Source organism: Colossoma macropomum, unplaced genomic scaffold, assembly GCF_904425465.1.
Source record: "Colossoma macropomum unplaced genomic scaffold, Colossoma_macropomum, whole genome shotgun sequence".
Lineage (NCBI taxonomy): Eukaryota > Metazoa > Chordata > Actinopteri > Characiformes > Serrasalmidae > Colossoma > Colossoma macropomum.
The window spans coordinates 9,472,811-9,485,985 of NW_023494798.1; the positions used below are offsets into that span (position 1 = coordinate 9,472,811).

The 13,175-nt window shown below is 41.0% G+C and overlaps 1 protein-coding gene across 2 annotated transcripts in view; it reads right to left on the reverse strand.

Moving 5' to 3' along the window:
* Positions 1-10,312, reverse strand: part of LOC118818341 (galaxin-like) — a 32,229-nt gene extending 21,917 nt beyond the window's left edge. Inside the window, exons 1-4 of one of the 2 annotated variants that reach the window (XM_036585574.1) lie at positions 10,268-10,312; positions 10,104-10,139; positions 8,996-9,023; positions 8,738-8,868 (exon numbers count right to left, since the gene is read on the reverse strand). In XM_036585574.1, coding sequence (XP_036441467.1) covers positions 8,738-8,868; positions 8,996-9,023; positions 10,104-10,139; positions 10,268-10,292 — 220 coding nt within the window. In that variant the 5' untranslated portion in view covers positions 10,293-10,312. The remainder of the gene's footprint in view (positions 1-8,737; positions 8,869-8,995; positions 9,024-10,103; positions 10,140-10,267) is intronic. The other variant, XM_036585575.1, reaches the window with a different exon arrangement.
* Between the last annotated feature and the right edge of the window lie 2,863 nt (positions 10,313-13,175).

Genomic DNA, 13,175 nt, shown 5'->3' on the forward strand with positions numbered 1-13,175 from the left:
CTTCCTTCCCTAATGTTAAGCACAGGGTAAAGCATGTGTGGGCCTGGACACATATTCCCTTCGGGCTAAACTGGCATCTGGTCATACTGGAGTTGCGCAAATTCCTGGCCGGATAAAACAGAGTCAGCATCCGCTGCTGACTCAGCCACATTGGCAGTCTGCCACGAGTGATGCAAGCACTTCTTCATGTTCTAATCTGCTCTGCCTTCTTAATCTGCGACAGAAGAGCCTTGATGTGAAGCGTGTAACAGAAGGATTGCTCAGAGTAGGACATTTGAGTTGACCTGATTGTATAACAGTGAGTGCGTTTACATGCACTCAATAATCCGATAACTGCAGAAAATCGGATTTTGTCAAGATGTTCACATACACTTGAGTATTCTGATAATGGGGAAACTCTGGGTCTACATGAGGCAGTAATCAATAATCGGATTTCTGCTTTGCAACCAGCCAATAGACTCACAGAAGACGTGACGTAAACGTAACGTAAAACTCAAACTTCATACCGTGGCTTTTTTTTAAACATCACGCCACTTTACCTGAAAATATGAACATACATTATCTGGAAGATAAGGAAAATTTAAATCGTTTATTTCGTGTTTGGTTTCAGTGCCGCTCCAAAAGCAGTGTTTTGCTGTGTCTCGCGACATCCACCGTCTGATCTTGCACATGCTCAGACTTAGAAATCCGATAGAAATCGGAATACGAGTTTACATGCACTGAGAAATCTGATTACTGAGCTAAAATCCAGCCTCTTTATCGGATTTCTTAATTGGATTTCTAGATTGGAGTATGGTGTTTACATGACCATTCGAATAATCTGATAACTGCAGAAGTCCAATTATGATCGGATTAATGATTGCTTGTATACGTGCTGAGTGTGAACTCTTTATAGCCTAGTAGCCGAGTGTTAGGACAGGTGAGCCAGCAACCAAAAGGTTGGGGGTTCAAATCCCAGGATTGTCAGGGTTTTCCTGGTTGTACCCTTGGTAGAGGTGGACAATATCATTTTTTTGTGATAAACAATATGCTGTTCTGTGCATATAGTGGATATCACCTTTGCTTAAAGAACTCATTGCAAAGAGAGCATAATTAAGCCTGTTTAACTGGCAGTGAAGGATGTGAAACCCTGAACTGAATACAATTTGTATCACTCTATTATCTCTTATAGAGAGACAGACAAAGAAGGAGCGCAGTGGTAGGAAAGATAAGCCAATAACCAGAAGGTTGTGTGTTCAAATCCCGAGTCTGACTGGGTATCCCTGGTCGTTAATATCATTGTCAGCCGTGTCTAAGCGCTGCCTCCTCTGTGAGGCAAAGGAAAAGCTCAGAACTCCTCAAAACGAACCTGCAGTAAGAACGGCGGTGGCAGTAAATTAGTCAGAATAGAGGAATGTACAGTGCTTGACACACACTATCCTGATCATCTGGCAGGTGGTGGTGGTTCTACTTCATTCCTGAAGCTGAGAAACTTTTCGATTAATCTACTTAAGAGATGAAACTCACAGCTTAATGTCAAAACTATTCTGGGTTACTCAGTTTGCTAAAAAATAAGTTTAATGTAAGGTTTACTGATAAACAACTTTGCAGAACAATGTTAAGATCAGTTAGCTGACTAGCAGTTACCAGCTATCTTGATGAATCAATCAGTGAACATTCGTGATTAAAGCAATAGCCCTTAATCAGCAAAAGAGCACAGATATTACCAACTTTGATGATGTACAAACTACTCTGCCTCTGATTCACGAAACCTTCATACGACGTGGAAACCAGCAGGCAATTGAGCGCAAATTCCATCAAGACTCCGCCTACCTGTACCTCATTTACATATAATTTACATGAAGAGCACCCTAATTCAGAAGAGGGAGCCAATAAAACAACAGCTTGTGAGTGTGCTGGTAGGCAGAGTTTGAGGTCAAGCAGTGCTCGACCCCCCGCTGCTCCCACTACTGACCAAACTTTTAAAATTACGACCACTGGAAAGAATCAAATTTTCCTAAAATAACAGATTTAAACACTGTATTATTATAGTGACAGACTTCTGCGCAAGCTGTGTTTTTTTTTTTTTCACGCAGCGTCAGTAGTACAAAATAAGAGCACAGTGTAATGCCTGTAAATGGACTGTGAAATATCTGTTTATATCAATGTTCGTGTAAAATAAGCACATCTATTTTTGTACTGAATTGCCATGTGCATAAATTATTAGTATTCCTGTTATTATTATTTTTTATTATTGGTATTAGAGATTATATTGATAATAGTTTTGGTTAGTTAATCACAAATCAAGCCTTTTTTTCAGGACATTTATGCTCAAATTTACATGCACGCTTACTAGACGTGAATTCGATCATACAGATACGCCAAAGATGTAACTGAAGAATCACGTAATGGTCAGTGCACTAATTTTACGATCAGATTTGGCCATATTGATGAATAAGGGCCATTGTATGTAAATTTAGCACTGTGAAAGAATTTTCTGGACTTTGCATGTATTCCCACGGAAATTGTTTGGAGTATCTGTTCGGGAGATTGATGTGAAGGCAGTCTGCTTCTGCTTCTGCTTCTCATCCTCTCATATGGGTTAAAGCCTAAAACCACAAAGCTTGGGGTCAAATGAATGAGAATGTGGCCTCATGATGCCACAGAGGATTTAAGGGAATGTCTGGACTGGAACTTCTTCAAATCTGCGAGTAACAACCTGAATAACTAAGTAGACGCATTTACCTTACATCTTACATAAGCTTCCTTGAAGAGAGTTCCCATCAAAGATCATATCTGTATAACAATAACAAACCCTGGTTCCTTAATGAGCTCAGGAAATTGCACACAGCCAAGGAAGAGGCTTATAAAAGTGCCGATGCATACGCAGGGGAAAACCACTTGAAAGCCATCAAGAGTCGGAAGAACCACCACCTCCACATCTTTTCCCTGGCCATCATCTTTCTAAAAAAGGATCCCTCTCACATCCCTATTCATTAAATAGACGCACGTGCACATTGTAATGCACATAACTACTGTCTATGCCTTGCCATGATCCTTCTGAATAAGACCCTCTCCAACTTTCCTCAACTTGTTGCATAACATTGTGACCACCTCCTTGTTTCTATGCTCATTGTCCATTTTATCAGCTCCACTTACTATATAGGTGCACTTTGTAGTTCTACAGTTACAGACTGTAGTCCATCTGTTTCTCTGCATACTTTGTTAGCCCCCTTTTACCCTGTTCTTCAGTGGTCAGGACCCCCATGGACCCTCACAGAGCAGGTACTATTTGGGTGGTGGGTCATTCTCAGCACTGCAGTAACACTGACGTGGTGGTGGTGTGTTAGTGTGTGTTGCGCTGGTCTGAGTGGATCAGACACAGCAGACACAACATACATATATATATATTTTAGAGGTGCGGGAAAAAATTGATTCTTAGATGCATCGCGATGCGGACGTGAACGATTCTGAATCGATTAACAAATGTCAAAAATCGATTTTCTAAATATTTAATTTCTAATGTAATGTTGACGGAATGCAAAAGGCAGAACTTGAGAGTGCGGAAGTGCAGCGCCTGGACAGTCTGTGGCGGCACATAACAAAAACACAAGTGGAAGAGTGAGAAATCCGACCGGCTCCCTCTGCATTAAAGCCAGGTTAGGTCAGGAGTCACAACACAAATGGGAGCCACAACATTTAATGTCCAGTTTGTCTCAGTATGTGATAATGTCCTAGTATAGGCTAAACAATATAAACGAGAGCGCAGATTTACTCTGCTCTGCTTTAAGCTTCGCCTACAGCCGCTTTCCTCCCGTCTCCGCCAGAAAACTTTTATTCAAAACTAGAGCAGCTTATTGTAAAATGTCTCTCAGCGTTCGACTGTTTTCCGAGGCTGAAAGTCGCTTCTCATTCTCCAGCTTCTTGTTCGAATTTTCCCGTTCCACCTTAAATTCTGACTGAGGCGCCGAATGTAAATGCGACAACATTTAAGGTGGAAAATTTGAAAGAGAACCGACTTCATCTTCGCAACTTTTTAGAGAGAGACAGTCTCTCGTTGCAGATTTAACGTACCAGGAAACCAACTGCGCTGCTTATAAATGCAAATAACGTATCGCTGCTATGTGACCTGCAGTCTGCACGCCGGTTCTCAGTCGTTGCGAAACAGGGCTTTCGCACTATGTTGCACACGTCCCGTCTCAAAGATACTTTACTGACTGTTCACTTGCCACATCACTTCCATTTGATTTATTAATAAGAGATATTGGAAGTAAATTCATTATTGATCATTACAAATACTTTGGTTTAAAAGTACCAAGTCACTTTAAATAACAACACCGAGTCACTTAGTCACTTTAAAATGTGTATTGTCTCTATATTTTGTGTATATTTTGTGTATATTTAATATATGTCAGTTAGTTTTGTATTTTTATTTTTACTTATTTACTTTCTGTAGAGTGATTAGCTGAGCCTCACCACATGCATTTCAATGCATAAATGTCCTGACATATTGTGCAAATGACAAATAAACTTGAAACTTGAACTCGAAAGTTGAGCTCACACAGTGAGAAAATAGAAATGCTGTATAGAAAAAAAAGATGCATCGAGATGCATCGATAATCGTTTTATAATCGCATCACAGCCTCTGAATCGTAATCGAATCGTGAGGTGCCTAGAGATTCCCACCCCTAATATATATATATATATATATATAATAAAATACATATATAAATATATATTATATATATAATATCTTTTTCTATATTTTTTTTATTTAATTTTAGGTTGAAACCTGCACCAAGAGAAATAACCCTTACTGCACTTAAGCTGAGGCCCTGAGTCAGCAATGCATCTACACACCATCACACTACCACCACCATGTTTCACTGTTGGTTTGGTGTTCTTATTGTCTAATGCTGTGATAGCTTTACACCAGACATTACAGTCTCCCAAACAGTTCTACTTTTAACTCATCAGCCCACAAAATATTAGTGAACAATATGTGGGCATCTTCAGTTTCTTTTTTGCCTAAAGGAAAACCGGCTTTCATGAGTTTTTTGCCTTGCAATGTTCCATGGATATTTTTGGCCCAGACTGACATCATGAACTCTGACCTTAATCATGTCAAGTCCTCGCTTTTTTGCCATGAGTGGTCATTGTGCTCTTGGGTGAACTGTGGGAGACTGGAAAATCCTGGTAAGATCCAACATTGTTTGGAGATAAAGCTTCTTATTGTGGTTTTAGAAATGGCTATGCGGCTGTTTCCACACTGACATAAATCATTAAATTCTTTTTCATCTTCTCCAGAAATTCTTTTGATTGTGGCATAGTGGTACTTGCTGAGGCCTCTTGACCTACTTCACATTGTTCTTTTGAAGTGACCTTTAGATTCAGCAGGGTTGTCAGTAATCAAGCCTGGGTGTGTCTAGTTTCACTAAACCAAACGATCAACTAATTTTAGTTAATTAAGTAACTAAGGGGAGCAGTTACTTTTCCACAAAGGGCCAAAGGGTCAAACCAAGAGTGAGAAATATGCAAAAATAGAAGAAATAAGGGGGTGAATACTTTTCCACGTCACTGTATACTCACAAAGGCATTAATATCAACACATTGCCAATACATAGGCTGAATCTTGTGACCCCAATGCATCACTTTGTTCAGTAAGATTTTTCTGAAGGCTGCTTATACAGTGCTCCCCTACATTTGACTCTCATTAGTTTTTCAGACTGTGGCACAGACAGACCAGACTCAGACTGCGCACGTTCTCAACATCTCACTCAGCCATGTGTTTAGTGGAGACAGTTTACTCTATGGTTTCTGAGTTTGTCTAGGTTCCAGTTCCAGTTAATTTCAAACAGACAGTGGTCTGAGCACATTTGGCACAATTGTCTTCTGCAGTTTCCTGCACATTCTGCAAAGCATGTCTGGAGGAGTTGATGCTTTGATAAAGCAAGACTGATTCCACAAATTGGGCTAACATATTAGTTTGGGATACTGCAGGATAATTCTTGTTTCAAATATTGTGTATTTATAAGGCTGAATGCTCTATCGAAAAGAAAATGTAAACATTAACACGTTAACATTCGGCATATTTTTAGTTCTTCCTGATTCCGGCTGTATTGAATCGAGACCCCACTGTATCATATGAAAACGAATATTCATTTTGTGGAACATTACACTCATACCTTTACAGTGTCACAACAACGCTCCCGCTATTAGCTAATATGTTCACACACTAGCCCAGGGGTCGGCAACCCCATGTTAACTTCCACCTTGGGAGTTGCGACATTTTATGTCCATTTTACCGTCTTGGCTGTAAATCTGTCTCAGTATGTGCTGATGTCCTGGTATAGGCTAAAAAAATAATATAACCAAAAATGCAGACTTACTTTGCTCTGCTTTAAGCTTTAGCTCAGCTACAGCCGCTTTTCGTGCATCTCTAGCAGGAAACTTTTCCACCAAAGTAGAACAGAGTTTTTGTAAAATGTCTCTTTTACGAGGCTGAAGTCGCTTCTCATTCGCAGCTTCTTGTTCACATTTTCCCGCTCCACCTTAAATGTATGTATGTAACTGCTGCCCCATTTACGGTGGAACGGGAAGATAAGAACAAGAAGCTGGTGAATGAGAAACTGACTTTTTAGTGTTTAACAGTTTCTTGTTGCAGATTAAACGTATCAGGAAACCAGCTGGAGTGATTAAAAATGCAAATAAGTCCTTTTTTCTCCAAATTATCACTGTTGGTCTTAAATCTTTTTCTTTGCTAATTCATTAGCTACTAGCTAGGCAAGATTGTTGTCTGCATTGCTGTGTGGCCAGCAGTCTTAGTGCCAACTTTCAGGGTTAAAGGGTGAATTAGCAGTTCTACATTAACTCCAGCCTTTAAGACCATTTATTGTTAAAACTGTGTTGAACAATCAGCAGAGCTTTTTTTTTACTGTAAAGGAGGATTATTTGATTATTACCTACATTGTGTGGAGCCGCAACAGGGCAGTAAAAGAGCTGCATTTGGCTCCGGAGCCACTAGATACAAAATAATAGCCCTAGGGGGGGGCGCTGCAAACGTGAATCGGCAGACTTTGGGATGCATCCCATAAAAAACAGCACTCATAGGTCCCATTCAAACCTAGCATCAACATATGTATTTGCTGGGTGGTCCATTCATATGTAACCAGTGCTGACTTCAGTCTGACTGGGGTCCAGTGCATTTAAACCATCACTCAAACACCTTCAGAGGTGGTCAGGGGCATACGTGTTCACATAACATTCGCTGTGCGGATGCTGACAGCTGATTTACAAGCAAAAAAGTAAGTAATAATGGGATAATAATGGGATAATAGGCAAGTTTGAAAATCTCAACTCCACAACATTCTGATATTCAAAAATAGTAACGAGTGTATAACTTCTTGGAGAAACAGGAAAAACACAAGACTTTCCTCGTTTTCTGTACACTTACTGTCTACTTATGATCAGATCCCCCGAGACGTTATTGACAGGAATGAACAGCCCCTTAATACCATCTAAGGTTTAAACTACTTTCTCAGAGGACAGTCAGGCAAGCACAGTTATTACAACAATTCCCATTGCTGAATAGATCATAATACATCCATTTTTCAGTGTGAAAATATTCTCCCAAAAATATAATCGGCTTGGGGAGCATAGAAGAACCTTTTTTGGTCTCTTAACAATTTTTTCCGCGAATAGTTCTTTAAAGAAGCCGTCCAGACTGTTTGCAGACTGTTTATTTAACTCGAGTGGACACCAGTCCAGAACAGTCCGACAGAGTTGGGTAGTTTTCCTACTCAAACCAGCCCCAGATGTTGTGGACTTGAGCCCTCTTTAGTTAAACAAACAGTTCGGTTAATTGGCAGTGATTACAAGATCTAAGCTCGATTTGAGGTGCTGATTTGAAGACCTCTGTTCTATGGCATCGTTCCAAAGAACGCTTTTTGGCACCTTTTAGAGTCCACCAGGCTTTCTCTTCCACCCACCTCACCCACAATTAGACCATCAGCCTCATTGACAGTAAACTATCCATTTTCTCCTTTGAGATGAGTTATGTTTAACACACTAGCAAATCATCACTGACAGGACAAACACGTTTATCTCCATTTCACTCCAGTTCACTTAGAAAACAATGTGTTTTCATTAACTTCCCTGTAGTGGTGACATAAGGCTCGCCCTCGGTCAGGGAAAAGCCCAAGTGATTGTCCACTAATTAGACTATAAACTGTATTTTTGTCAGAACATCCATTGCAATTACACTGCCATGTGGGGAAGCCCGGACAGTTGGCTGCTTTCTTTGAAGGATATACAAAAACTTCCCTTTAAAACAATCTCATTTGATCTACCAGATGAACTTGTGCCCCAACAACATTAACAAAACACCTCAGAACATGTCACAACAGCAGCATTACATGTCACTTGGATCAACCACATATCAACCACAGGCATGTTTCCTAATAAAATAAAAGTGAAAGGCTTACAGTTATTTAGGCAGACAGCCAGCAGTGACTATAAAACTGGTCTGGATCAGCCGATTTCATATAAATTCCACAGAGCTCTCAATTACAAATAAATAATTAGATAAAGAATCACATCCCCCTGACAGTTAACAGTCGCCCAGATATTCTGCTGCCTAAATTATTATTTCAGTGTTTTCACTATTCAGCCTCGGGGCTGATTCCAAACATCTGATGCAATATGTGTGGAGATAGTATTGGGAAATCCCTCTATCAGGAAAAAAGAAGCAGCTACTTACTGTTGCAGCACGAACTCTCCAGTTTGTTGTAGGCAGTGGTTCCACAGCAGGACAGGTGAGCACCTTTTGTTAAATTCCTGTCACAACAGGTGTACTTCTTAACATCATATAACAGGTTTCCACATTGATTGCTATGAAAAAAGAGAGAACTCTTTTACACCCATCTATCTGGCTTTATACACACAACTGACACATGACATTCATCTCTGTAGCTTGGAGAGCATCTAGAGCTGTTCTGGAAGAAGAAAGAACATTTACCTGGATTCCTCATCACTGTTGCAAACAGCTGCAAAGAAACAAGAGGAAAAAGTCCATTAGCACAGTGATCCTGAGATAACCAAGTCAGTTAGGCTCATTTCATGACAGGGTTCCAGTTGTCTTGCTGTGTAATTAAAGACTGCCTGCAATAACCTGGAGCCTGGCTCACACCACAGCTGCATGCTGTTTACTACAACATCTGAAGTGAAAGCATGAAATATGAAATCATTTACCACTGAATCCTGACTTAGCAAGATTTTTTTTCCAGCAGATGGAGCTCTACAGCAAAACAGTTTCTTTTTGTGCTATAATGCAGCAATGCCGATGCAGCAATCACTGAGTGACTGATGATACAATATCATAATAAATAGACTACTGAATCACTTAAATATTAATGTAGTGGGTTGCATATTGCATATATACAGAGAGAAGCTTATTCTCACTGCTGGAACAAAACCTCATATCTTCAAATTGTAACTGTTAAGTTACTTAACAGGAGAAAGGACAGGAAATTTTAGATTATTTCTGGGGCTTCATCATAAATTCTGACACAATTTAAAGGATAAAAAGACAAAAATGGAGATACAAGGTTTTTGTATATGCTTTATACATAATATATATATATATATATATATATATATATATATATATATATAATGGCAAAATGGTAACTTTACAGGAGAAGGAAAAAAACTACTTTGCTTTTAATGTAAGTCAATGGAACCAGACTTTTTCATATTTTTTTTGATCCATTCATCATGAAATTTAGCTACAATATAAAGGGTAATATGCATTTTAAAATTATGTCAAAAACTGAAAAACGAGGTATATATATATATTTATTTATACATATTTATTATATATATATATATATATATATATATATATATTATTTATTATAGATATTTATTATTATATGCATATTACATATAAATGTATATATATTATAAACAAGGCACATGTACACACACATACATACATACACACATGCATATATATATATATATATATATATATATATATGTATATATACTTACAAAACTATATATACTACTAATTACTAAAACACATCACACGCACACAGAGCCTGTGCAAACCACACACTTACCTTGAGCGGAGGAGGTCACGCACAAGCCCAGCAGAACTATAAAGGAGAAAAAGAAGAAAAACTCATATATCTTGAGAATGAAGAGAAGAGATAAGACACTCATTTACAGTCAGAGTAAACAAAGCTGAGGAGCTGAGATGAGAAGTGAGATGATGCCCACTTACTGAAGCACAGAGCACAGCGAGCCATGACGCACAGCTGTCTGAACATCTGAGCAAAAACGCGCGGGATTTAGCTATAAATAAGGACTGACTCCGCCTCCTCGCCACCGTGGGGCTATGAGGTGATCATTAGCTAACACGGCCAATTTAAGGTGGCCCCGTCCTGCGCCCACTCTCACGCTCTTCAGCTGAGCTCAGGACGACCTTAAATTGAGTCCAGTCAGGAGCAGGGCATCAAAGGGGGCATCAAAAGGGGGCGTCAACATGTCCCCATGGAGACAGTAGACTGAAGGCAGGGTATGGAACCAAAGGTGCCATGATTATTGATTTATGTGTACAGATCACAGAGGCTGATCATTTACACCCTCAGACTGTTCGTCAGAAAACTAATGCATAATCAGTGACGAACCAGTGAGGAATGGCCTGGTAACAATCGCTGTGTGACCAGTCCAGGACCGGACGCAGGAAAAGCGCATCGATCGAGCTCACACACGCTCACACGCACATGCCCACGCGCTGCTGGGATGCTCTCCTCCTCCCTCTGTCTCCTCAGCAGCAGCAGCAGCGGGGCGGGGAGCGAGGCGGGGAGCGGGGCGGGGCTAACTCTCCAGGCTGCTCCGTGTCCAGCTCAGCGGAGAGGCGTTCAGCGCATACTGAGCTTTGCTGAACAGACTCGAGGCTGTACAACAGGAAAGCGATCATAAGCGCGCTGGGACACTGTACGATATACAGCTCAGCGTCTGTTGTTCCACAGCTGCTTCTACTGCGCTCAGCTGATTCACCACTTCTGAACCAGAGTCTCGGTCTACACGGCGGGAATCGCTTGGCCCCGCCCACCATGTGACGCAGTTCTGAAGAGTGTGATAAAAAGCAACACGAGCTTTTTTTAGAAAGAAGAAAGGAAGAAGTGGAGGGAGTTGCAGAGAAACTCAAACGCCTTAAAAACTAATCATCCTGCGTTTGTTTATTAAAGTCAAGGTAGTTTGACGTTTCAATGCTACCCCTGCTGAAAAACCCATAGAAACCATTAGGTGTTTCTCTTGTTTTCTTGCAGTCATTCTTGAATTATAATCCACGTTCTTTCTCCTCACGATGTTCAGCCCTGCTATACAAACCAGAATGTTGGGTTCCGGATGCTGGTATGCTGGTCAACCAGAGTGACCATGCTGGGTGCCCAGCTAAACCAGCACCAGACCAGCAAACAACCAGTTTCAACCAGTGTGAAATTCATGCAAGTCTGTGCTGGTCTTTTCAGCAGGGATTTGAAGACCCCCAAGACAGATAGATGATGGCGATGACGCCTTCCACCAGGTTCATGATCAGAGATCGTTTTTGGGGTGGTTGGGGGGTGCGAAGGGATGCCACCCATCCCAGGCCAAAAAAAAAATGTTACCCTTGCAAAACAACCATGCCCCCCCCCTTCAGATTAATGAGATATCACTTGAGATTATTATTATCACGTTTATTATTATAATTATTATTATCATCCGTGTCTTATTTCCATTCATATTTTAGATTTTCATATTAAGGGAGATCTTTATGGAGGATGGAGCAAGTGCACACCGCTAGAAGGCCACATGCTTCCACCTTTCATTGGTTATTCTTAAAAGTGTTTAGATTTTGGCTGGACTTGGCAACCCTGCCTGCTGTAGAGAATGCTAATCTATGGAAAACAGGTATGATAAGAAGTGTTACTCAGTGAGCGAATTTGGAGGATATTCTTTGTGGATTATCATAATAAGTCATGAAATGTAAGGTACAAATGGTAGGACACTGCCTGCTGCATATCCAGGAGGAGAACTGCAAAGCATAACATAACATAGTGATATACACAGTTGAGTTACATTATTATGACCACTTCATATCCACAAGCTGATGGTGGCAGCGTTATGGTCTGGGGAATGTTTTCGTGGCTTTCTCTGGGCTCACTCATCCATGTGGAAAGCGCTCTCAGCCTATTTGGGTATGAATCCATCCCTGCAGATCATGAACACCCATACATCGATGGGCTCTTCCAGCAAGACAGTGCGACATGTGACATGGCTAAACATGTCCGACATTGGTTGGAAGAGCATGAGCAAGACTTCCGAGTACTACCCTGGCCCCCTAATTCCCCAGACTTAAACCCAATTGAACGTCTGTGGGACCACCTCGATCATTGTGTTCGCTCTATGGATCCTCCCCTACGCCCCCTCCAGCAGCTGTGGGATGCACTGCAGTCAGCCTGGGTCCAGATCCCTGTGACAACCTACCAGGAAGGTATTGAGTCACTCCCAGCCCGTCCAGCTGCTGTCCGTGCTGCACATGGTGGTCATAATACTGTGACTTGATTGTGTATCACTGCCAGCAGTGAGGCCAACATTACAGTGATGTGTGCTAACATCATGCTTGCTGGTAGTTGCTATGGGGAGTCAAGTCAAGTCAAAGTTTATTTATGTAGCGCTTTTTAAAACAGGTGTGTCACAAAGAGGCTTTACAGAAAAACCCAGGTCCGAGCCCCCATGAACGTCACCAGTGGCGACAGTGGCAAGGAAAAACTCCCTAAGAGCAAGAGGAAGAAACACTGAGAGGAACCAAGACTCAACAGCGTTAGTGTAAAATATTAGAATACAAAAACGGGGAAAAACAGGTGGAGCAATGGTTATTTAGAGAGTTTGAGTTTATGCAGCAGCAGCAGCATCAGGAGGGTCAGTTCATGAGGGTGAGGTTTGCGCAGGATTGTACAGCGTGAAGGTGGTTAAACCGGTCCAGAAGGCTGGTGAGCAGTGGGCACCCGATCAAGGCAGAATTAGCAACAGCATCAGACCACACAGGATGGACAGCTGTTCAACTCGGCAAGAGCTTTGAGATTTATAACGAGTACTTTGAAAGTATTCATTCACAAATATTCATTTCTAAAAATAGCTGAGTG